The following is a 27,468-nucleotide window of genomic DNA, read 5'->3' as shown; positions in this document are numbered from 1 at the left end:
ACCTAGCAGGACACAGTAAAATTGTTAAGTGTGCTTAGAGTGCCAGTAAATCATATAGATTTGTCATACAGTATAAGAAATTTTAATCTGCTAAAGTTCACTTGCTTTATCACAGTTAGTGATGAATGGAGCAAAGGATGCTATTCATCAAAATACTTTTCTGCATATTCCACTTTGGTGAAATCAGTGAAATCATGCCAAACTGCACACCAGCTGAGGTTCCTAACATTGCTTCCAGTAGCAACCGTGTCATTTTTAAAGGTTGGACTAGATGATCTTAGAAGTCTTCTCCAACCTAAACGATTTTAGGATTCTATTTTATGTTTCAAACATAAACATGCTTGCAATATGCAAACAGAATTTTCAATCTAGCTGCAGTCTAGCATTATGGCCAAAATCTCAGCCATATTCCCAGGCTTTGAAATGACTAAATTCAATTTGCTTATGTACAATTTGAACTAATAAGATGTTTCTCTGGGAAGAGATGAATTGTCGTGAACCTCTAATACAGGGATAACAGCTCTGCTGCATTGCTATTCTGATATTTAACTTATGATATCTTTTAATAATGAAATCATGTAACAACCAGGAAAGAAAAGGTCATTTGAAAGAAAATTTCACTTGTTCATTTGACTCATAAAAACCATACCAAATAATTTATCTGCTTTAGTACAGGCCCCTAATTCAGTGATCAGAGCATATGACAGTAGTCATTTGGATCTTAGTTGCTCACTTTAGAGAGGGAACCATACACTTAAAAAAACTGTTCTAGAAAACAAAACAAAAACAAAATTTTAAAAAAGCTATAAAAATATTCCATGAGTTCTGCTCTTATCCAGAATCCTAAAGACCTGAACCATCCTTCCTGAAAAAGAAAACCACCTGACACGTTTCTCTGAATCACACTGATTCACCAAGTCAGACAGAACTGACGGAGAGAGCAACCTGAAGTGCTTGTTTCATGTAAAGAGTACTTCCATTTTAATACTCCTGCTTGTCCACAGCAGTCTCAGAAGATATGGTTAATTTTAAAGTGTTCACTGGAGAACCATCATTCCCTACTCATCAGTGAGGATTTCCTTCTCTTTTTCCCATATAGAGGAGGTGAACTTAACAACAAAACTGAACTACTGAAGATTTTCTGCACAGTTAATATTGTGCAAATAACCTGTTCATCATCATAATAAATAAATAAAAGATCAGATTACCTCAAAGGTTTTTTTTTTTTTTTTCAAATTTTAAGGAAATATAAAAGTTTCAAAACTATTAGTTTAATTCAGACTTTTCTTCCTATTCCACAGGTAAATATTTTAGGTTCTTTGGTATTTTTCCCCAATACTGAAATATTGAAACAAAGTATATCAAAGTGTCAATGTCTTGCACTACTTTATGTGAAACAATTCACTAATGTTGGCACATAGTTTTGAAACATCTCACTCTACCCAGGCCTGTACTTTATCCAAACAAACAAAACCAAAATAAAATGTCAGCTTCCATGCATCTCCACTTAGCATGCTCACAAAGTTTTTGTGCAGGGACACAATCCATTGTTCGCCTGCTAGCCACGGGCAAAAAACAGTCTTTTATTTCCTTCCAGCTCCTCTGGGAAAAGAAGGCTGTTACAGACATCCAAAACTGCCTTCCTGGGTGAGACTTCAAAGGGCAAAGCTGCTGGGCTGTGCTTATTTTCAAATCAAATGCTTGGCACAAACAAGAAACAAGAGAGACCACAGCCAGACAGGGGATCTCTGAGAAACCAGATGTTTCACAGACCTGCAGCATCCAGGGCAAGTCCACCTCGAAAAGAATGATGTGTGAGAAAGATAAACAGTTTTGTCAACTCTTTTTTAGTTTTGTTTTTGTTTGTTTGTTAGCTCACTGAAAATTACTTCATCACTCACAGGAAAAAAAAAAAAAAGAAGAAAAAAAAAAGAAGCAGCAAAGCATCTTCATTGGGATCCTTCCCTGGGATAATTCAATTTAACTTAATTTCTACCCTGATGTCAGCTGAAAACAAGGCCACTTCCAGGCTTGCTACTCTTTTGATAGATCTAATAAACATCAAGTTCATATGCTTCTGACTGGGGGCAGCCATCCTTATGAAAAACACTGCTGTGCCTATTCCATAATAAGGCTCCAAAATACTGCAAGCAGCCATAATGTTGCTCTCACATTCTCAGTGCTCACTGTAGATGATTGAGATGCTTTCTAAATGAGGATAAGAATGAAGACAAATCAATGAAAACATAATAATAAACAGCAAGCCTTTTAACACACAGTGTACATATTCTTTTTTCTTCTTTAATGTTGAGGCTCCTAACGACAGCAAATATTTTTTTTTTTTCTCTCTAGCTGTATCTGGGCAGAAAGTTGCACGCAGTATGTGGCTCACAGCAAATAGCACAGCAGTGACTACGCAAGTCCATCTGCTTTCTCTTTATATATACCCTGAGCAAGGATTTTTCTCATCTCATACATCATTTACAATCCACTGCAGTGATTCCCCAAAGCCTGTATGTACCTTCAGCACAAAGAAGAAGAAACAGGCTGCCTGAAAAAGACTGCCTTGTCTTTCAAAAAGACTGGCATTTCACTGCACTGCAAAATCCTTGTAGCTGTATTTTTAGCAGTGTCTTAGGAACAGATTGTCCTTTAGGGCTCTAAAGTGGAAGGATGAAAATAAAATTGGGGATGTGCATTCAGTCCTTTGGTCACCTACTCCAAACGTATCCCTCTGAACTCTCTGAAAGTTTGTAACTGTATGAAACAAGAACTCCCAGGACCAGAAAATGCCTTTTCGTATTACAGGTCTCTTAAGAGCAAAACCTAAAACATGGCAAGAAGAAAATAACTCATCAAAACTGTTCTGAATACTAGAGCAAACTATGACTCCTAATATGATTTATATTCTTTCGCTCATTTTATAAATATTAATGAGGAATAATACCTCTTGGCAGACAGCAAATAACTGTGCAGTAGGCTCTTCATCAAAAGTCTCACTAATTAACATGGCACTTACACTCACCTGTTTTGTATCAGGAGTCATTAGGTTTAAGCTGGTGGTGGAGATATTCAGCATTATGCTCATTCCTGCAAACTGAAGATTGCTTTTTCCCAAGATGCTAGAAAGAACTTTGCTTGGTGGCTGTGAGGGAGAGAAAAAAACACATTTTTGTTCTGTTTATTTGGGACAACCTTCCTTGCAGGCAGGATTAGCTCAAATCTCAAAGGTTCCTAAAAAGTTGCTGACTTTTCAAAGATTGCTTCATTGGAACAGCTGTTTTCCTCTGGAAAAACTACTAATACTGCTAATAATATCTGGGCAGGTATACACAACACTTGACCTAGCAAGTTAAGACCTAATAGGACCTATCTTTTTTTGTGGGATGTCAATCCTATCTTCATCAAGGGACTATGTGACCGGACTAAGATGAATACCATAAGTCAGTATCCTAAAATGACATGTTCTTATTCGCAAAAACAACTTAAAATCCTGAAAAGGAGTCTGTTGCTTGCTCTGCATTGATTGCCTGCTCTGCCCCCTTTCTGAATGGGAAGTGGTATTCCTGTGACAGTGGTGGGATGCTCACAAAAAATACGTACAGAGTGATGTTATGCTTGTAGACTTCTCAGCAGTACGTAAAAGCCCCGGCAGGGTCTAAAACCTCTGTATGTGTGGGTACAACATACAGCTGAAGATTACTCTTAACTCATAAAATCAGTACAAATGGTGTGAAAACAGAGGAGATGTAGTAATACTAATAATTTCTGTAGGTAGGCCTTCCATTACATCCTAGGATGTTTTGTACCAACACGAGTTTCGCTGCATACCTTCTGTGCTGCAAGCTGCATGAGAATGAAAGTGAGAGGTTACCTAGTAGGGGCCACAGATTTTACAAACTTCACACCTCTGGCAGCTGGGAGAAACCTCACAGCTGCAAGAGAACAGGTAAATACAGCCCATCCGTTAGGTTGCCAGAAATAACAGACCAAGTCCAGTCACCTGCTGTAGGTGTGCATGTGAATACTGACATTGGTAATTAGGGTGTAAAAGTAGAGTTGTGACTGGAGGCAGCATCCTTCTGCCACAGTATTTGTGTTATGGTACCTGCAAGCTTGGTAAGTTTCTAACAGACTGGCCACTTTTCTGATCCTCTGTAAAGTTTAATTCTTTTTTTTTTTCTTTCATTGATTCAAAACATATTGATTATTTATTACCTGTACGCAACAGTTGTGCTGCACTGCTTTTACTTCACCATGCTACAGAGCTAGTATTTTCCCTAGCACCTCTTTACGACAAGCTCATTGAGTATTCTTGTTTCTCTTCTTTCCTTAAACCCTCATGTTTCCCAGATGATACCTGAGGATCCCCTCTCCAAGAGGGTAAGTGTGAAAAATTGACCTCAAGAACCAAACCTGTAAACCAGTAGTGGCAAAACCATGAAAGTACACACTTAAAAAAAAAAAAAAATTGCCTTCAACATTTAGCTGAAATTCTGTTGCTGGGCAAACTTTCTTCTCAGCCACTAGGCTTACTTTATAAATAGTATATCTTTTCAGTAACTGTTAAGCACCACTGTTTCTTAAAAGAATAATACAACAAGGTGTTTCACCAGGCACTTGGGGCTCTTCTCTTTGCATCACTGAGCATTTCCAATACAGGTATTTTCCTCTTTCAGGTTTAAAAACAAAAGTCAGAACATCCAAAAATGACAGTGAGATAAATTTGTTGGGAAAGAGAAGAAAACCACAACTTAATTTCTGAAACAGTTTCCAATTAGGCTGTCATATATGTGGTTGCCTTCTTTTACCAGGGGAAGATTTCCCACTGCATAAGTGGTGTTTCAGACTCCCCTTTCATCATGGACTCTGCCCAGATGGCCAGGCGGGGGATAAGCAGGCAGACCTTGTCCTTCACCTTCTCCTTCTGCTCCCAACAACGTGCACAAGGGCTGCAATTAATTGCATTCTGTGCTCTTTCCCTTAGCCTTTGTATTAAATTCCAGCTTTGCTCAAGGGCATGTGGAAGAGCAGGCGGTATAGGGGCTGAGCTGAGGTTTCCTCCTTCAGACCCTAATTCCTACTATACAAATAAGAATAAATGCCTGAAAAGAATTGTTTCAAGCCAATAACACTTGGACCTGCCTTCAGGCCACAGAGCATCTGTCTACAAGTGTTTATGGAAAGGGTATGTGAAACAGGGAATCATCAAGTACATTCTCTCTTTTTCCAGAAACCCGCAATTTCCAAACTCTTAATTGTCGCCAGTAGAGTTATGCTCCATCAAAAGATCTAATGAGTTTCAGAACAATGTATATTTTTGGCCTCTGAAATAGACGATTTTCACAATTTACTCATACATTTTATGAAAAGGCATTCCCTTTTGTTTGCTTTTAGCCTTTCACCTGCAAATTTACCAAAAACAAACAACCACACACACACGCAAAAACAGAGTTTCTACAGTAGGAACATAAAGGCAAGCCACAATGCATTTTCTAGATGTCCTCATACTTCAAGATGTCTATAAAAGACGATTCTAACCAAAAGGGAGAGAGGTAAATAACAGTGGGTGAAAACAGCCAATACTTTAAATGATTAATGATCTGCAATTCTGAAAGCTGCTTTAAACCACCTGCCTGCTGTGCTTGGTCTCCTTGGTGTTGAACTAAGAAAATAAAGTCAACTTCACTACAAAAAAAAAAAAAGTACCTTTCGTTTCTTGAATGCTCCTTTGGCACCAGGCACAGCTTCACAAACACGACTGATTGCTTCCCTGAAGAGACAGAAAAAAAGGTTTATGGCAAGTGAAAGTGAGGGTTTCTTCATCGTACTTCTGAGATGCACTGGAAGAGAAGAGCTCCAGGTGGTATTTCTGCTCACAGGTGAAGATAGTTAGTGGGTCAGTTAGCTCTCTTCTCACTACTAAAAGAGGTGCCATTCAGATTTAGGCTACCTTAGTATAAAGCAGAAGGCAGCAAACAGTCAACATTAGTGCAAGGAAGAGTATCTTGAGAGCTACAAAGGATAAAAATGTTTTCTCACGCTATTTAAAAGACCTTTCCTCATTGTAAATTAGAAAATTTCTTTGACACTTTCTTCCAGTTCTCTTTTTTGTACCTTATTAAGCCATGCGGAATCTGATCATAAGAAATATCTTTAACTAGGATTTCTTTACACCTTTTTTTTAAACCTTTCCTATAAAGTAAAGGTTAGTTATTGCCATTTTTCTCATTCATGTATTATACACTTTTTCAGTCCCACCTTTTTGGCTTTAGAAAATTTATTCTAAGTATAAAATATTCACAGTAATATACACGTTGTATAGAAGACATGACAAGTATGTTTTGATACAAAATTTTAATTGATAAATTGTTCAGTGTGACCTGAATAATTTACTTGTGGCCCTATTTTTACATTGTAAACAAAATGAATGCCTTGAGCATTTTTCTTCAGTTTTCTAATATTGCTTCATTTTTCCCACTGTATCCATGATGAGCGAAAGAAAAGCATGTTGGAAATGAATATGAATTAAGACAGTGATTATATGCTAGATTTTATTTTTTTTCAAATCATACAGCTACAACAAATATTTTAGATTCTTTCAGTATTGAAAAACTAATTATCTGAACAATCAAGCTGGTCAGTATTTAAAATGTGCTACTGTGCACACCCAGATATTCCTATGGCAATTAGCTACAATGCTGTAATAGACCTGTCAAATTGACACCGCACAAAACAGTTGCCCAGAGACCTGTAGAGGTGGCTGTAAACCTCGTTTGTTTTAAATGTGAATCAGGAGTAACAGCACACTATTCTTAGACCTAGAACCACATGAATAAATATAGAATGGAAAACAATAAACTATGAGCTAAAGAACAGTCAAAATACTCAACACCTCAATACAACCTTGATAAAAATACCTATTATTTTAATTGTGCATCATATGCAGGATGGTATTTCAACTACTCATTATGTCAATGCACAGGATCAACAAGTGGGCCAGGAAAGAAATGTCATATATGTTTTAACATTCAATATGTAATGGCTCTGCAAATGTCACAGATTTATCCAGGTACAATCAGTAATTACTATATATTTATGCCTGGGGTACCGTTACCTAGGGCAGATACAAAGTTCAAATCACCTGTTCACATGCTTTTTTGGGCAGAGAGGGGGAGGAACAGGCTTTGCAGCAGGTTTAAAATCCTGTCATTCTCAAGAAGAGCAAGATTTATAGAAACAGATAATCAAAAACCTTTAAGGCACACAATCCTTTCTTCAGGTCTAGAAGAGAGCTTGTTTGATCCATAGCTTGTCTTTTTCTTTTTTATCTCTTAGCTACATCTGCTCACCTAATAAAATTGTCTCTCACTACAAACCCTGCCTTGCATATATCCTCAGACCATCATAGCTATAACATCAATCCATTTCACAGTTCAGTGCTTTTATTTAGTTCCCACATTCACCACTATGTTTCTTTGATCCAAACAAGTCTTTTAGTTAAAGTAGCTACTAACTTTTCTTACATACCAGGTAAAAATCATTTTCTTTCAAGAGCAGTTCTCATACATCTTAGAAATACAGCACAGCAATACTCAGACATAGGTTACTTGTGAAAACATTAATTATGAAAAATAAATATCCTTCTTCTCCACCAGGAGAGCTTTTCTTAGAATTAGGCAGAAACGGCAGCCATTATTTTTACAGAAGTATCCTGTCAACCTTCTTACTAAACTAAAACTTGAGGTTTCCTATCTCTCTCCTGCAACCGAACTGAATCCTTCGAAGGCAATGGGGTGAGAAGTCCATGCCTCTCAGCTCACTGATGTCCCTTGGACCCATGCCTCATGCTTCCCCAGGTGAGTCTCAGCTTCCCTGACTCAAAATCACTGATATGGAGGCACCACCAGCACTTCATCTTCTTTGTCTCTCCCTCCCATGAGCTCTGTTGTCATCAGTGGTCTGACTAGCTTATTAAGATCCCTCGTAGGTTTTGCCTCTCACAAAAAGGATTTACATTTCAGAGACAAAAGCTGTGCTTGATGAATACATTTGCCCATAATTTCCTTTCTCTTCCTATTTGCCTCCACCATATTCCATCTCTTGCAGCAACATGGAGCGTGCAGGAGAAAAAGGCAATTTTCTGGTCGGTACAGTTGACAACAACTGTTCAAAAGCATGTTATTTTTCTGGTGCAGGACTGGGGTTTAAAAACATGTAACTCAATAGATGCACCTGACTCAAGAACCCTGTTAATCAAAACCATCTCTTGAGTACGGGACAGTAAATGAACGAGCTCAAGAGGCTGAAGCCCCAGGCTGGGGGCTGGCAAAGCAGTCTCAATTTCTGTGGTAGAAGCAGGAAAGCACGAAGCAGCTGAAAATATGGGGTACACATCCTCCCACTCAATAACAAACAACTATAGGTTTTCCAGTTACAGGCCTTCCTTTCAGTAAAATACCATAGTTTTACTGAACTCAGTGTTCCCAAAGACTGTATGAACACTGGCAGTGGAGGAAAGACCTCGGAAAGGTGAGAGCTCATTGGGATAGACGTCAGGTAAGGCATGTCATCTGAATTAAATTTGACAATTTGTTTTAAAATTCATTTTTTAAAAACTCTGTGAATATTAAATACATTCAAACAACGGCAGGTTTTGTGTTAACAATGTTTTTGATGAAAATTCTGGGAACTTCAGAAAAAGATATTAAAGCAATTCTGCCTAAGCGAGATCAGAGCAGTTTGACAGGAATCCTTTATGGACCTGCAACAAAAGCTGCAGTACTTTTCTGCCTGGGATTTAAGGAGTCTTAAAGTATATGATGAAAACGGGAAGAAAAAGGACAGCTGAGTATCTGCCACTACACAGATATACACTCTTCCTGGGGAAGGTTCCTGGACCTTTCTGTTTATAATATTCTCAATTATCTTTTGGGGATCTTAACACAGACAGAATGAAGATGTGGAAGACATCCTAAGGGCTTCACTACCTTGCATTGCCAGGCAGTACAGAGGAGACATTATCTTTTTTTAGCCGATGAGATTTGCAAATGCCTATGCAGCGTAAGTACCTGAGCCACAAACCATACCCAGAAATAGAAACAGCTGCTAGGTTGAGAGTGCAATTATCTGAATTGTGCATGCAAATGTTTGCCTAAGGAATGTAAAAACAAAAGTTCTGGACATATTTGCACAATTAATCAGTTGCATGGACTTTGGAAAAGTAGGATATGACTAGACTAACTTTCTGGTAAGAGAATTATTTAACCCAGGCAGACATTACACCTTTCCATGCCATATTCTGTTTCATTAGCTGGGCAGAGATTGATACCAGTGTAAAGTTATCCTGGTCTCGTAAAATTAGCTACTGTGCTGTCTTCATGAGGGACTACGTACTGAGTTCCAAATCTGTCTGAGAGTATTTTCTGCTTTGCAGATGGTCATACTGTGGAGTCATTTTCTTGGCACAAAACATGTTGTGTATTTTGAATATAAATTCAACATGCAAATATATTGTGAGAAAAATTACCAGTATGCATTTTCTCAGCCTGACCTATTCTACCTTAAATTGACTTGACATCTCTCTGAGAAAGAAAAAAAGACATTTTGCATTTATATTTTTTTCCATTAAAAAGGCTAATGCCCTGATATTTTTCATAGCTGTAGTCATGTTTTACTCTGGCAGTTATATAAAGTAGCCCACTCAAGAAGCTCAAATCTGTGCTTCTATGAAATACCGTCACATGAAAATACCCTCCCTTCCTGTGGTTTCAATGATTTCTTTTTGGCTGGGATGTTGGGCTTTATTGTTGCTGTTTTTAATTAATATGATTTAATTGATTAAAAAAACAGAACTCTAAAAGTCATATTTCAGGGAAATGACAGCACATGAAAATTGCACAGATTTTTTTCGACATATTTGGAAAAAGAATAGCAATCTCAAGTATTTAGACTAGGTACTCTGACTAATCTTTTTAGTCTGAAATATTTTGTATGGCTAGACTAAAAAACTACTAATATTCTCTCATTAATATCCTTCAGCATCTGATAGTTCCCAAGTTCCTTTGCCACCTCCAAAGGTTAGGACTTCAGAAATTTAAAAATAGACATCAAAAGATGGACTTTTTTAATGTAAACATGACACATCTTGGAGAGCTATAAATAAGGCTCCTAGTTATTTCTTAACAGTTTTATATTCCTGCCAATTTTATTTCTTTTTTTTTTTAATAGTTTATAAATCATTACCAAGTGATGTACCAGAATCTGATGAGGAGAAACAATGTCCATGCTAAATATAAAAATAACTTGCTGCTGGAAAACAAAAGAAAACAAAAACAAAACCAACACCGGACAAAAGCAGAGACAAAATATATATATATGTATATTTTAAAATCTGTTTAATGATTGAAATATTACTTGTTTGTATGTGAAACAGGCAAAACAAGCGAGTGCTACCTGAAGTAGCACAGGGGACACGCACAGGCTCTGGAGACTAGACCAATACGTTGCTGCTTACAGAACCTCAAATGCTGACAGGCAAAGAGACAACTAGTGTAAGGCTGAAAGAGCATCTAAGGAGGGCAGAGCAGAGAGTGCCAGCAGGAAGGGCGGAGTAAGAACGAAGGACAGATACACCTCCCCTGCAGGGAGCCCCCCAAATTGTGGGGCCGGGTCTGGTGCCACCGCCCTGACATGTCGCCTGTCCCAAGTGTGCCGGTGCCGGTGCCAGGAAGCCTGGCTGACGAGGAAGGCCACGCTGGCAAGCAGGTTGTGGTCAACTGGTGGAGCAAGAAGGTTAAGGTTCCTCTTTATCTTCCTCTCATATCCTCAGTTTGTTTCTTGAAATGGAGTCTTCTGACATGTAGAAAATCTACAAGCAGAAAATGAAAGGAAGCTGGCCAAATTCGGTTTTGGTGTATGGAATAAACTTTGCAAGGTAGCAAGGCTGTCTTTGGCAACTGTTTTGGCAAAGGAGTAAGGACACCGCAAGGTACATAGTATGCAATGTGTCCATTGATAATTCAGGCAAGGCAAAGTGGTTGTTATTTTTATTCTCCTATATCTTCAGTGTGAGACTAACATTAATTTTCTAATAGAGGTGGCTTTTTTTTTTCCCTGCCAAAATATTTTTTTATCCATTTGTAAGGCTTTATGACAACATAGGTAATCTAACTTTAGGGGATATTTGAGGCAATTTCAATGCAATCTGTACCTTCTTTTGTAACGTGCAAGTTTCAGAAACTCACTCTGTTTTGTTTAGCACTAACAGAGAAGTCCATCTGTTTCGGTGGCTTCTTCTAATACAATAGTTCTGAACAGTGGTTTGGTTTTAGGAATTTACAGTGAAACTGTTTATCCAATAGCACACATTATCTCTTCACTCTGCATGCACACACAGTGAGTTTGGCACTTAGTAAAACTGGAGGAAACATAGCATTTTTTTTCCTTATATTTATGCCAAACGTATGTTACACACAGGTGACAGCAAAGAGGCTGCTGGGAACACAGTCATATATATGCAATTAACCATTATGTAGATTCTGATAATCTTCTAACAATCAACATTTGGGGAAAATTTAAGAAAAGATCTTTAAATAATTTACAGCTTTTGTGAACATAATGTAGACATGTACAAAGCCTTGAATGCATGCCTACAAAAACCTTCCTTCTGCACAACCTTACCGTCAAGAGTAAGGTCAATGATGACAAAAAAAAAAAAAAAAGTAACAATAATAAAGAAAAATGTACTTGGAGCTCTATATTGTTAGGTAGCTCTAATTCTTTAGCTTCTTTTGTGATGTTCAGGCTTTATTCCATTCATCCTGGTCTCTGGCTGTTTATTCTGGTAGTTGTCAGGGAGATGGACAGGATCTGAACCAGGAACACAGTAACCTCCAAACAGTGTCCAACCTCAGATCATTTACTACAGTATCCTCTCTCAAAAAGTAGCCAATAGCAGGCATTTCAAAGTAAGGCATAGGAAACCTTACAAAAGTAAAATGAAAAAAAAAAAAAAAAAGTCTAAAAACCATTTTCCTCTTAGCCTTAATTAGCTTAACCTCTAAAGCAGGACTTTGGAGATTAAAAAAATGTTTTGGAAGATATCTATTATAAATGTTCTAACATTGTGCTTTCATATAACCCCATAAGATTTATGACATTTTACAAACATGCAAGTTGTATTTCCCATAAAGGACTGCCCCATGTCAATGAACTGTCTGGTGTGACAGGACATGTCACCCAAAAGGTATACACATTTGTTATGCCTTCATTTCTCTGCGTAATCTGGCCACTTGGTTCTATTAACAGAACTTGAGTGTCTCTATGCCCTAGGTGTTGGGCAGTTGTTAATTTTGAGTTGTGATTTTTGTTTAAACATATTAATACCACTCTGCCTCAGTACTTCTGCTCCTGCAAAACTGCATGGATTTACCAGCTTTCTAAAAAGGCAGGATGTAGCTATATCACTAACTGCTTTCCTGAATCTTCAGCTTTGAACTCTCTAGCTTCCCCATCCTCTGAAACTCTTTGCTTTCTCATAAAGGCAAGTGGAATGGGAAACTTCAGTTAGTTTCTCTCACTCAGGCTTTGTATTACCATATAATAGTTGAATTAATCCAAATACCAGTTAACATTTTCCCCACTAGTAATATATGAAAAAGAAAGATCTCAATATTAAGCATACAAACCTCTGCTTATTCCAGGCCATTCTATACTAATAACAGCTAAACAAGCCAATGTAAATTATTCCCTGACAGTATCAGACACTCTAGCCATCATTGCCCCACTAAGTGGTCTGGTGTTTGAATTATAAAGATTTTTCCATCCACTTTTGGGAGCCCTGCCTCCTGGTAAAGTGAGAAGTAGGCAGCATGCCTGCTTTGCAGAGCTTTAGTCCTGGGGTAGGTGTGCAAAAGGATAGAGGACTGTTGTTCCCACCCCTTCCCAGGCATAAACACTCATCTGCATGGCAGCCTGGGTGCTCATGCCCTGCCTTCACCCTTGCACTTTCCCCTAACCACGGCCCCGTGCACAGAGCCCACACAGCAGAAAATGGGGATGGACTACATGCACCTTCTAGACCGTAGGGTACAGAGAAGCCTGAGCACAAAATTCAACATGGTACCTATTTGTCCTCAGACATGACAGCAGAAGCATTCTTCCTTTTCAGTATCTTCTTCTGTCCTTTTCACAGTGAATTTCTGCAAAGAATACAGGTATGTTTGAGGCATGCACTGTATCATCTTAATGTCATTCACAAGATTTAGTATTGGACTTGAACCCAGATCTAAAATCTGGATTTGCATTATCTCCCCCCCTGAAGGTTGGGGTATTGGCATCAGTGGGTTTGATTTCTGCTCTTAGAAAACATGGGCCCAGGTCCCAGATTTGTAGAGAAATCTCTTTCAAATTTTTCAGCCCAGCAGTGAATGAGGAGAGGAGTGGGACCAGAGTTTGGATTTGAGTTCAATGCTCTTATGAAGTATTTCACTCCTGACTTACTTGTCATTATCACAGCATGCAATACTACTTTTTTATTCAAGCAAAGGGAGGTGCGATTTTCTGAAGCTGCATGCAGTAAACTGATTGCTTTTAATTAGACGCGAGTGAACATGCAGCCCTGTAGTCCAGATAATGCTGTACGACAAACAGTGCATGCAACATTATTCTAATTCAATCCAGTGCATAACTAAACACATGCATTCGAGTAGTGAAGACTCATTACACTATAACAGATTAAACAATAAGCATAAAAACATATTAGAGGAATTGCAAATATTACATATGTTGCAAAAGTATTTTACCTTTTTCTCTTTAATATATAAAAAGACTGTGGGCACTAAAAGCCTGGCCACAAAACCTCAAGGGCCAAACAGCACCTTTCCATGATGATGAGAGTAGATTTCAGATGAACTTAGGACCACTTGCCACCTGCAGTTAGCTGAGCAGTCTTGCTTGCTAGTCCTCCTTTTCCTCCTCTGTTTTGAAAATTAAATGCTTCTGTTCATCTTGCTGTTCAAGAATGTCATCTTGACCTCACGTGTTACAAGAATTGTGACCATATAATTAATGATGCACCATGTGGATTCGTCTGGCTTTTATTTTTCATTATGCATAGCTGCTGACCCTCGGCTTGGACCCCATCCATTTATTTGCTCAAAAATTCACATGACATTATATTCTTTATACAAAAGAAAAAATGCAGTACAACTGGTTAATACTACTCTAGTTGTCCTGTAGTGAAATAATCTTGAAACTTCAAATGTGAAATAATAGAAGGAAAATTCTCTTATAAATTGTACATAGCTGTTCATTTTTTCCCACATCATAACCAAAATTAGGATAACAATACCTTTTGTCAGGCACCACCAAAGTTGTTAAATCTTATGAAAAGTATCACAAGTGAAAGTATTTGTTTGCTGCTTTCACACAAAGATAAATGTATTGCTACAAGTTTAACATTTCAATTTACAAAAAAATGTAAAAGAGAAACAAAGCCAAATCATAGGTCAAGTATAACGGCATTAGATGGCACAGGTTGGTAATTATTGTCATTATCCTCATGACTATGACAAGAAAGAAAAGACCTCTGGCCAGATTGTCAACACATCAGCTTTGATCCAGTTCCTGGAGTTGAAATCACAATTTTTCGTTTGTCAGAATGGTCCATACGTGCACACTGACATATATGCTTTCCTAATGTGTTAGCCGTAAAGGTTGGAATTGTCAAAGCCATCCAATTTATCTGGACAACCTTTTCGTATTAGCTTCCTATGTAATATGGGTATTTAATTCACTAGATAACTGGAAATAGTAACCAAATTTTTAAGTAATTTCTACATAACACAGGCACCCTTTACGAAGCACTAATTCACTTAATCGCACAGTTGTTTGGGACTGGGATGAGGATCTACAAAATAACATCCGAAGTTTGCAGCAGTGTCAGAGACTACAAAACTTATCCACCCCATGACTGAGCCACAGATTTTTTCTTCTATGAAATGGTGATGCTCCTCTTCCCTTGGGGATTTGTTCCTGCTCAGGTCCAGCAGAAGGATAAACTGACCATAACCAGAAGACAGGAGAAAAAAAAAGAAAAAAAAATGTAGGAGCTTTGCAATATGGAAAAAAAGCAAAGGCAGGAAAGCAAGTAGGTGTAGGGATGTGATGCTCTGCTAGAAATGGAGTGACTGTTTTGTATGTGTCAAGTGCAACGCATGTCTATTAGGAAAATATATATCCAGACCTCCACACTGATCAGATACCTTGGTTCATCTTTTCTAAATGGCTTTTATGCTATTTAGTGAATACTGCATGATAACAGAAGTAATAGTGGCCCAACACAGATCAGTTTCTTCTATGACTGGTTTTACAAAGTCTTGGAAAAAGATAGTATTATAACAGACAGTTGTGATATAGGCTTATATCCACATGGGAACTTGTGCCTGTAATATCAGAATATCATCAGTACTAATTCAGTAGATACCTTAAGGCCTATATTATGCTTCTTAATGCACATGAGCAAGCTAATCAGCAAATGTGAGTTTAAATCATTCCTTAATAAAAAATAGGCTTGCATGTGAAATGTTAATTGATGAAGTATAGCACAGACTGCTTCCTGTGTGTACTTAAAACTTAAGACATGGAATGAGGATTTTTGGATGAATTAATGAAATGCAGATTAAGTTGCTAGATCCGGATTCCAATTCCAACTCCTACTTTAAAATAAGTTTTAGATCAGGAACTACATGATCAGAATAATGAGTTAGTAAGTCCTCATTATTTTATGATAAATGGAAAACTGAAAATGCAAAATAACAAGCGAAACAGGAAAATATGTCTTCCTGCTTGAAAAAAATATCCTGTGTTCTAGATGTCATTAGGGAAGATGAGCCAAGAAAATGTCCAGCATGTAGACAAATATGCTGTAACATAACAGAAAAAATGTGATTCCAAGTCTGTTTCACAGTAAAAGCCAAAAAACATTTTGTATTGAAAGAACTGTAAGACAGATACTTTGTTTGTGCAGATCCTACTGCTTTAGATCACCAAATATGTTCGCATATTAAAGGTAGAGTTGTGCCTCTAAGTTAGATAATAAGAAAGGTGCATTGCTATTCCAATGAAAACATAAAGTGCAAGAGATTGTGTAGATAAAAAAAAAAAAAAAAGGAAGAAAGAAAGAAAACTCAATTCAGTCTACCTTCAGATAAATAATACAAAACCAAAAGGTATCACAACTGTTTCATAAGCCAGTATCATTCAGCTTCCAGTTGGTAATAACAGATGTGCCATCTGCATTGGAACTACAAGTCTGCCTGGACATGAAAGCATTTTTAAAAGTTACTGCTGTGAATACTGTAGAAATGTATGCTAGGAGTTTAAAACAACAAAATAGGAAAATACTCAGATGCCTCCACAGACTACGTTGTCTGAAATACAGAATTCTATCATTTACCTGTCCATGTACTTCTATGCCCCTCATCAACACAACATCCTGACAAATAAATGATTAACATTTTTGGAGGACCCACAGGGCCCCCTTCAAAGCTGATATATGCAAGTGTAACTCAAAGTCAATGCATGTAGTTCATGAGAATTGCATCCAAGCCTAAAAATAAGTATTTTTTTGTTCACATTTAATAAAGGAAATATTTATCTGTCTATAGTACAAAAATGTTTTATGATAGACTATTAGTGACAGTAAGACATCTTAAAGAGCTGAAATTCAACAGTTGTTTCAATTCATATCATTTTATGTGCGTTTCTTTGAAAGGGATTGCTGCCAGAATGTGTCTATGGCCATTTGAAACTGTGTTCTCCACTCACTAGGAGACACCAACACCATGTGGTGTTGATGGGGGGGATGGGGACAGGAGGATTTGATGGGGAGAGAGGATCCTTAAACTTCACGGGAACTGTATTGGTATTAGGTGAGATATTTCCCTGTAAAAGCAAAATAAAACGCAGACTTAAGGTATCCAAATATATTTAGTATGTGTTTTTGCTATTTTTCTGACCTTTCCTCTTTGGGGACGCAATTCAGAATTGACTTTAAAAAAATTCTTGTACAAAGTCTTACCTTGTAATCTGTGTTCTCGTATTGAAGTCAAGAGATCTCATTGAGCGTAAGACTTCTATACACCCCAAGTACTGTAAGGAAAAAAAAAAAAACAGTTTAAAAAAATATTATAATAATTCTTGAGTTTTAGGAGAAAATGCTCATTGAAAGACATTGTACAATTTTTATTTTTACGTTTGTTTTATCCTAACTGTCAGGTAGGTTTTTATCATTATGTACTTGTACATCACAGATTTCTCCCATAAACATTTTATTTCATTTAAATCTCAAGTTTGGTTCAACTTATTTTTTATGTTTAATCTAATCTGTGTAATACCTTGTTCATGATTTGTTGATGGGATTTTTAATTTTCCCCTGTCTTAACTGTTCAATATTATATGTAAAGTTAGTCAAACTAAAAATAATATTAATGAAAAAGGAAGTGTGTTGAAGCAAATCCATCTAGCATTGATTAGTGGAAAAATCCAGGGACAGATGGAATTTAACATTTTCATTAATGACACTGATAGGAAAATCCTAAGAAAATACGTTAATACCAAATGCCGGAAAATGTCTTCAACAGAGGCCTCTCTTCAAGAGAGGGTGGACATGAGTGTTGGCTAATGGTCAGAAAAAGGCCAGACAGATTGTCCCAGATATCTGCCCTGTATCTCTGTGAAAAAGAGGAAGTAGGGTTAGAAACTATGTTAAAATGTAATGTGAATCTTCTGGACTTGCTTCCAAAAGCAGGCATTATTTGCATCTGCTAAAACTTACTTGCAGCTGCAGCTCTCGCCAGGTATTTGTATTGTGGCTTTGTACAAACCAGCTCATGAAGGGCATATCTGACAGCAGTATCTTAGTATGAATGTTAAGCACTCAGCCACTCACCTGACTTTTGAAAATTAGGGGAAACTGGGATGATTCTTTAGATAATGAACCTGGTAATGTTATTTTAGCACTGTGTTTTTATCAGCAAAATATTTATTTGCAGTGTAATGAAATCTAAAACTGGTGCAAAAATCAAGAAGACCAGCATTCTGTGTCTGTTTTTTCACTGAAAAAAACGATCTGTTGATTATCAGGATCTTTACCAGTGTTTTTTCTATAGAAAAATGTATATCTCAAAGTGTTTACAAACGAAGGAAATTTCTTGGTTTCAGAAGTACATTATTATTTCACTAATTTCTATCGAATGTTATTGTCATTATAACAGTGAATAATATAAACTAAAATATAAAGTTACTCTTATTCATTAAAATGCTCAAATTTGGATTATAGTAGCCCATAGTTTCTGGGAAGGTGTTTTTCAAGATCAATTTCCTGGACTTTTTTTTTTTTTTTAGAATTCTCCTGCAATTTTATCTTAGATTTTTGAATAGTTTGTAAAATCATCAGAGAAATTATGTTATTATAGAGATCCTGGCACACGGAGCTTTCAAAATAAAGGTCGTACTTTCAAGATTTTTAGATTATCAGCACTCTTCTACTCTTCTATCAGTACAAGATTAGGTAACCCCATGTATCTTATTACAAGTAGATTCCTTTTTAAATACACTTCTGCCTGAGTACTAAAAGCATCCAGAACAACATTTTCATTCTCTGATGCAAGAAGTTAAGGCATTAACTCATTTTTTAAGTATCTCAGAGGGTGATTAAATTTTCTTGGAGATGAAGTTAATTAAGCATCAATTGAGATTCTCAGATGAACTCAGTTAAGTTATGCCAATATATAGCAATGGAAGATGTTTTCCTCTACTCTTTGCATCATTTTATTTTAGTGCTATGATGCTTTTATAGATAATTTTTCCAAATATTTATGTCATATGAGATATTTTTACTATGAAATATGCAGTAAAGTGGTATAACTATTCAAAGGCATGCCAATGATTGTTTGTTACTGAAATACTTGGTTTCCATTATCTCTTCAACACATTCATTTAGACTGCTCGATACTAAAAGACTTTTGGATTGCACTTGTTCCTTCACTGGTCTATATTTGCCACAGGTTTCTTAAAGCTAGATAATAGTGCAATTTTGAGAACTGGGCTAACATTTTAAAAGCAAACTCTGAAAGGTAGTTTGACAAGTACATGCAGGCGTGCAAATAAATACACAAACACGTGTGCATACACATATCGAAGTAAACACACAAGTAATTAGACAAATACCCATAAACATACTTAGAAGGCGTGCATTTAGACTCCTTTGAGTCATACTACCTGATCTGCATTAACAAAAGTAGAGACAAAACCAGACTGAAGGAAAGTCAAATGGAAAAATTATCCTGTACTTGTTTTATGTATAGCATGAAGACAGCTGAACACAACATAGTAAGGCTTGCAGTATTCCTGACTGATAAGGCAAAGATGGCAATTGATTTTCTGGGATAAAAGATGTGAACACTTAATCACCACGGCATGTTTTCAAGTAATGAAATTACTATAAAAACTGACATTCAAAAGGTCCAAAGGCCAACTACAGGGACATATAACTCACCTACTGCTATGCTTCAATTATTCCCCAAGACCAACACTGCTCTCTAAAAATATCCATTTGAAGTACATCCTGACAAGGATCCACAGAAAGGAGACATACAACCAAGATAGCAAGTAAATAAATTATTCATTTATTTCAACAAATATATATCCTGATTAAAAAGAAATGCTATCTTTTGCTTTAGGCATTCCATGAAACATTTAAAATATCATTATAAAACAGTCTACTTCTAAAAAAGCTCTTCTTCACCCAACAATTAATATATATTCTAATCAGTCAGCTACTGTGCACTATGATATTTATGAACTCCCATTATCATCCTCCCTCTCATTGCTCAGGAAATAAGCACACCAAGATGCAGCCCACCTTGAAGTAGGAAAATTTGGGACTACCAGTTCCAAGCTCTCTCAAATAATGTTCTACCTTCTGTCTTCTTTTTCATATCTGAATGAGGTTCAAGGTTGCCTACCTTCACTGGATGGTACTGTGCCCTGCGGATACATCTTTCAGATGAATGAATGCCTTCCCACTCAGAGGTTTTAGACTCATAGCCAACACCTTGTGTTCTAATTGGCATCTTGCAGGAGACTGATATGAATCTGAAAGAACAGTGTCATGTACTCCTGGGATCATGTCTCTTACTGTGTGAGGTTCCAAAATCTTGAAATCTTGAGTAGTCTTTTTTTTTTTTTTTTTTTTTTTTCCAGGTAAATATCATACTTTCCAGATTTCTAGTTCATCACATAGATGAAGATTTCTTCCATATTCCCTAAAGTATGTCTGTCTTCTCTATGACTCAGTCAGAAAATTCTTGTTTAACTACTGAAAATTTTTACGGTATCCAGTGTCAGAAAGGATATCAAGTTCTCTCACCATGTGTCAGAAACAGACCGTTCAACAAATTAGGGTTGAATGCATTCATGTGTGTGAAGCAAAGAGGAAAGGTAAGTGTGGGTAGTCACCATCACAGTTGCCTTTTTCCCCTCAAACACAAAAACCTTGCTCAGTGTTCTGTAACACCATTCAAAACACCAAGTTACTGGAAGAAATCTTCCTCTCTGAGTCAGAAGCTAGTAGCAGCAACAGCAGCAAACATTTTTATAAAAATGTGACAAGATGTAGCCACCTACGGCACTGCAGTAGTCCAGCCTGGGAGGAATGAATGCTCGAATGTCAGGTGCACAGGCAGTACCTACTAGCAAAGAAATTTCTGCCCAAAACATGGGTAGCAGGAAGATACACCCATCACCCACTCTCAGACAAAAGAAGGACATGTAATCCCTGAGTCTAAACTAATGGAGTATCATTAGCTCACCAAAACAGCATGGTTATTCACAATAAATTAAGACAGACAGGTTTTAATCTGTGCAACCAGCTGCCTGTCATAAATCTGAGTGGCTCACAGCACTGCAGATTGCACCTGCAATATACAGAGCATCGTGCAAGTTATATAAGAGATAACATGGTTACATCAGCAAACAGACATGCACTTGGTGTAGTTTGCCATAAATTATCCGGTGCCTTCAAATACTGATGTATCCAAAATCAGCTCTAGCATTGCATAAGTGTTGATAATAGCCTGGGTGCTCAAAGAAAAATGGAAGTAGCATCCTGTGATTCTGAGTGGTGTATATGGATCTAATTTTTGAAAACAGAAAGCCCTGAACCATATTGTAAGGTACACTGTAATAAGTCAGACAATTCAGTTCAAGTTTTTCACCCTCAGGCTTAGCCTGTGTTTTTATTTAGGAAGTATGCAAAAGTGAACATCTTTTTACTTGCCACATCTGTTCCTCATGTGTATTTAGAGTCATATCCCTACACTTTCATTGTTCATTATTTCTTTCTTCCTTTCCTTCCTTCTTTCTCTCTGTCTCTCCTTCCTTCCTTCCTTCCTTCCTTCCTTCCTTCCTTCCTTCCTTCCTTCCTTCCTTCCTTCCTTCCTTCCTTCCTTCCTTCCTTCCTTCCTTCCTTCCTTCCTTCCTTCCTTCCTTCCTTCCTTCCTTCCTTCCTTCCTTCCTTCCTTCTTTTTATTCTTGTTAGGCAAGGAGCTAGTCTAGAATTATGAGATGCCAAAATATAAATTGCCAGTTAATATGAATTGACTATTGTTAGTTAAGTCCACTCAAGGACTCCCGTATTTCAAAACAAGAGCTTTTATTTCAAGTTCAAATTATTTTTTTTCTAACACAACAAGCATTTATTTCTGCATTGAAATGGCAGTTCATCCTAATTTCAGGCATTGTCATTAACAGCCCAAGGGGTTGGGTAAAGAGCACTAAGAGTTCCATAATGTTCCGTAATACTTACAACTTCTTTGTGAGCTTGCTGTCTACCCTAAACACCAAATTCTTCATGTCTAGATACACCCTAACAAGAAGGGTATCATACAAAAATTGTAACAAATTGTAACTTGTTTTCAATATAATAAACTTGTCTACATGTAACTTAGAACCCAATCAGATATCCATACTGTTGATATCAATATCGATGAATGAAAAAGAGAAAACCAAACCAAAACAAAAGCAACCCAAATCCAAGCCAGAGAGTGCAGGTTTAACTATGAGTATCTTACAAAATGAGTTTTTCTCTCTGGCAAATGAATGAGGAAGAATTAACCAGAACCCTTGTAATATCACATTATACCACTTTCTAAGCTTAACTGAATTTGCAGTGCCCACTTACTAAACCACTTAAGTGAAGAAAAAAGAAAAAAAAAAGAAAAAGAAAAGAAAAGAAAAAGGAACTGCAATCAGGTGTTCCCATTAATAAAATTAGCTAAGTAAAAGAAAACTAATAAAAAGTGCCAAAAATACTTCATAATCTTTTAAAAGTTTGCTTTAACTTAACATTGATTATCTTGAATATCTTAATGGTTTGAGTGAGACATCCACCACAAATTACTTACTCAGTTAATCAACACAAAAAGAAAAGATAGCTTATCATAAATGTATTTGCTCCTCCATTTCATAATGAGATTGTACCTTAGTTGTATGTACATTGAGAAGCTACATAATACATATATACATAATACAGCTACATAATAGCAGTAAATCTGTTAATTTTGTGAAGACAGTGGAATCTTAGAAACACGGAAGCATTGTAACTTCATTAAAATGTTGAAATTTTAATAATAATAAAAAAAAGTGAGAAAACAATAGTTTTCTGAAATACTTCAGGGACATCTGGCAATAATAAAATCCTTGGTAAAATCTATAAAATAGCCCCCTGATTGTCCTGTCTTTTGGGTACCACATATTACCCATCCACTAACAAAGGCAGTGAGAAGTCATTGAAGTCACCTGGGTCTACTAATATTGTAGCAATAGAGTCCTTGCTATTTTTTAATGCAAATCGGATACAGAGTTCTACCTGGAATTTGAAATACGTAATTAGCCGTTCAGTTACACATAGCAAAATGGCACACAGCAGGAGGACATTTCCTTCCACATCTACATGAGGAAAGTTAACTGCTCAACATTCTTGCAGACAAATCTATCCTTACTCAGGCAGTCTGTATAAGGAGGACATAAAGCATTCAATGCCAATAGTTGGGCACATTTTGTGCATGTGATGTGGTGTTCACTCCCCTGCATGAGGCTAGTGCATTGGATTTCTGTGGGACACACAAAGGTCTGGAGGCACTGCTCTGCATCCAAATAGCTGTGGTTGTCCTCTTTTTAATATGAAATACTGGTTCTTCATCCCGATCATAAAAAATGGCTCATGCATAAAAAAGTGGTCTCCCTCCCTTCTTTACTTACGATATCTGTGAACTCCAAACCACCTGGTCTCTTATTGGGAACACAAAATTAAAAGAAGGAATGACGGAGAGTGTGCTATGTAGCAGTGAGGACGCACTGCAAGTCCACAAAACCAGTAAAGCTCTTCAGGAGTTTCCTCATAAGAACAGTTACTTTTAACTGCAGTCATTTGCTATATGATTAGTCTGTAACCACAGCTAATGCTGACAGGTATTTGCAGTTCTTATGTATGTTTGGGTAAAATATTTTTTTCTTACATAATGATATAAAATATGATGTGCTTACACAGCAGCTTAAAAAGCCTAAATCCTCTTGCCAGTTAGCAGAAAGACTTTCAGACACATCTAAAGCAGGTAAATGGTTCATTTAGTTAGGTTAAGTAGGTCTTGAATTCACATCGAATAAAAGGACCACTTTAGAAATATGGGTATTGGGAAGACATCTCTACACAGCACAGGCTGAAGCTGTGCCATACATGCTCCATCAGTACAGCAGACAAGAGTTAGCATATGAGCTGATATCATGATCAGTTGTGAGTACTGAACACTGTGGGAAGCTCCCAAGGCTGAATTTACACTTGAAAACTTTTAAATACATAATTAACACATTTATGCTGAAAAGGAGTATATATAAAGGGAATTCATACACATGATGATAGAGGCTCAGACACTGATCTGGAACCTAGACCATTGTGGGAGCTCGTTAAATCTTGCTGGACTCAAGGGTCAGCTATTGCACTGCAGCTTTGGACCTGCTTCGAACCTAAACCAAAACAAGACACACACAGAAGTTTAGGGAGGTTTTTCTCCATATCACCAAAAAAGTTAGCATTTTCTAAAAACCTGCACTCTAAATGTGAAACTTTTTTTTTCTTTTATTTATTTATTTATTTGTTTGTTTTTAACCTTAGCACATTTTAAGAGGCTGTTTGCGAAACCGCAGGTAAACCTTCTCCTGCTTGTAAGCAAAGAATGGGTGTGTGCTGTCCTGCCACCACTGTACCCCAGTTCTGGCACCGTGGATATCTGCAGGACACCCCTTTTTTGCAGGTCCTGCTGATTAGGCAAAGTGCTAACTGTGGAAAAGGGGCTGCCTTTGGCAAACATGGGCTAACATCTCCTGAGCAGATAGCAGCACAGTGAGAATAAGGGCTCAGCATACACGCAGCCATTCAGAGTTGTGTCAGAGTACCTAGATATTTTAAGCAGAAGGATAGAATAGAAGATTAGCTCTGTGACATTTCTAATGTAGGGTGAGTTACAATATTAGAAAAAGCTGTGGGCAGAAGGAAGACTGGATATTCAGAGAGAAATAAATTTATATGAGCAGCAGTCAGAGAGCTTCGAGTCAGCTGTTAGAGATTTCAGTTTCTCTGGTAGTTTGGGATAAAAATATTTGCCTTTAAATGTTCTACTTAGCTATCAAGTAAAATGATATCAAAATCTTACATAACATGAATGTTATCCTGCACATGCATGTTATAAAGTAACATAAAATATTTTTACAGTCCATTCTTTGAAATTTCATCAGTCTTCTGTCTAAAAAATATACTCTTGGCTACACAAAGAAGTATGCACATTTTTCAGAGATTTCTGCTACATACACACTTTCTGAATACCCAAACTAATCCTCTCCAGCAATTATCTCCTGCAGTGCAAGGACTGCACCAAGCCAGAGGAACCCCACAGTGTTGTATTGAGACATGTCTGGAGCTAGAGAGGGCTGAGAGGGTCCCTATCCACATGTTCTTGAGGAGAGAGCAGTATATCCTTCCAGCCCCTACACAGCCTCGTGTCCCTCCCTTCACCCAGAACAAGGCACTTCTTCAGGACTGCCTCTGAGGGTGCCTGATGCCTCTGCTCCATCAGCATATGCCAAAGGGGAATGCTCTGCTTCACTGCCCTGTGCTTCCCCAGTATCTGCATAATGGTGCACCTGCTCCAGGGCTCAGCAATGCTGTAGGAAAGAAACATTGGCTGCCTTATTCTGAATGAGGAAAAGGCCCTATATTTAGACATTGTCAGAATCTAACACTAAAAATGTGTCATAAACATATGCTATTCTGAAAAACAGATAAGCACTCTTCTGTGCTTTCATACTCTTGCAGTTGGTGATTTTTATACCAGTAAGTAATCATGTATAGAGCTTTACAGTGAACCAATATGTCCCCCAAAGGGTTTTTTCTCATTAAAGAATGTGTGTTCTAATCCAGACAGAAAACTCTAAGTAAGAATTGATTGGATGGAAGTGGAACGGAAAATCTAAAAACACATCTTCTTCAGGGTTTAACTACAAATAAGCCTTGACTCTTCAGCTGTAAATTTATCATCACGAATTGCTCCATGAGACAAGTAAACCAACAGGGCTTCTGAACTAGTACAAACAATGATGGATATGGCTGTCAATAGGTTTGCATTTCTCCCAAAAATGGGTAGTTCCCTGCTTCAGTAAAGAGCAAGAGGAAAACAAAGCATTCCCAATAATATCTCCCAATTTTGACCAACACCTACTTATTTCCTATTTTGTCTTGTAAAATAACTGGCTTCAGTAGAGTTAAAATACTATAAATATCCCTTTATATGCAGACTTTTTAACAGTTCTTGACTGGTGAAGGTTAGCCCATTCTTTCAACAAACAGTCTTATCCTAACAAGGCTCTGAGCTCCGGTGCAGGCAAGTTCTGCAACGGAGCAGGGGACTGTAGCGCACAGGGTTGTTTCCTGCACTGGGGAAACATCAGGGGAGTGCAGAGACCTGCCAGGAACCAGAATCTCCCATGAGAGTGGCTGATGAGTCTTGGGCCAGGCCAGGAGTAGTGTTGATCAGCCCCCAGCCATACAAAAAACAGACTTAGGAGCATGTCAGCCAAGTTGTGGAGGGCAGATTGCGTGGGCAGGAACAAGGGGAGGTCCCCTATTCTTGAAGGCCAAGTGGGAGACTCCATGTACCCAGCAACTGGGCACCATTCTGTGATCATCTGCGCTTGTCAAGGGCACTCATCCTACCTGACCCTCAAGGCAGAATGGTGGGCACTTGTTTGAGAGCAAAGGTTGCAGCTTCTTCTGCGGGCCTTGCACTATCTACACCAGCAGTGGCCAATGCCTCCATCCAGTTGGAGCTGCTGAAGGGCGGGGCTGCAGTGCAGAATTCTGACTGATGGAAGTGCCTAGACCTTTCTCCTGGGGCAGGAACTGGTGGCAGAGCTTCCTGCAAAAGGTGTTCCTGGGTGGAGGACTTCCTGCACCTGAGGCAGAGCTACAGAAAGCAGTGAGAAGGCTGTGTGGCATCAGGTATGCTGAGGAGGAGTTAGATAGCTGGTTACAGGTGCAGTCTTCAGTGGGCCCACAACCCACAGACAAATCTCCCCCAGCACACACACAAGGGAGAGATGCCAATATCACAAAAGAATGAAAGCTTGCAACGGCAAGGAGCAGCAGGAGGAAGAGTCTTTCCCCAAAGTCTGAGTGCAGAGCCACTTCAACCCTCTGCAGGCTGAAGAGGAGACACCCATAAGACCAGGAGAGATGCTAGAGCTGGCTAAGCCAGCACAATATGCACAACCAAGAAAAGGCAATGGGTGGTAGTAATAGGCAACTCTTTTCTGAGAGGTACAGAGGCACCCATTTGCTGACCTGACACACGATCCAGAGAGGTGTGTTGCTTACCAATAGCTTGTATAACGGATGTCACCAAGAGACCACCAAGCCCCTTATACAGCCTATTAACTCTTATCCGCTGCAGTTGTTGCATGTGGGCACCAGTGATGCTGCCAGGAGCAGTCTAAGGAGTGCCAAGAAGGACTGCAGCGCCCTGGGAATGGTGTTTAAGAGTCTCTGGAGTGCAGGTAGTATTTTCCTCAGTCCTTCCGGTCAAAGGGAAGGAATTTGAAAGGGCCAATTGAATCTGGAAAATCACCAGATTGTTACAGGAGTGGTGCCACAGCCAGGTTTCTGGAATGCATTGATAACTTCCTTCTCCAAGTGGTAGAGAAGCCAATAAAGAGAGGTACTATTCTGGACCTCATTCTCACCAACAAGAAGGGGCTAGTGGGGAATGTGAAGCTCAAGGGCAGCCTTAGCTGCAGTGACCATGAAATGGTGAGTTTAGGATCCTGAGGGCAGTAAGCCCTCTACCCTGGACTTTG

At 38.1% G+C, this 27,468-nt stretch overlaps 1 protein-coding gene across 6 annotated transcripts in view; it reads right to left on the bottom strand.

Annotated features, from left to right (window-relative positions):
- SHC3 (SHC adaptor protein 3) overlaps positions 1 to 27,468 on the bottom strand; it is a 69,465-nt gene that overhangs the window by 25,969 nt on the left and 16,028 nt on the right. For all 6 annotated transcript variants that reach the window (XM_048046102.2, XM_048046106.2, XM_048046104.2 and 3 more), the window contains 3 exons: positions 17,084 to 17,154; positions 5,710 to 5,773; positions 3,026 to 3,145 (listed from right to left, as the gene is read on the bottom strand). In XM_048046102.2, coding sequence (XP_047902059.1) covers positions 3,026 to 3,145; positions 5,710 to 5,773; positions 17,084 to 17,154 — 255 coding nt within the window. The remainder of the gene's footprint in view (positions 1 to 3,025; positions 3,146 to 5,709; positions 5,774 to 17,083; positions 17,155 to 27,468) is intronic.

Source organism: Anser cygnoides, chromosome Z, assembly GCF_040182565.1.
Source record: "Anser cygnoides isolate HZ-2024a breed goose chromosome Z, Taihu_goose_T2T_genome, whole genome shotgun sequence".
NCBI classification, from domain to species: Eukaryota; Metazoa; Chordata; class Aves; order Anseriformes; family Anatidae; genus Anser; species Anser cygnoides.
Note: the sequence above shows the minus strand (reverse complement) of the source record. Positions and strands in the feature narration are given on the sequence as shown.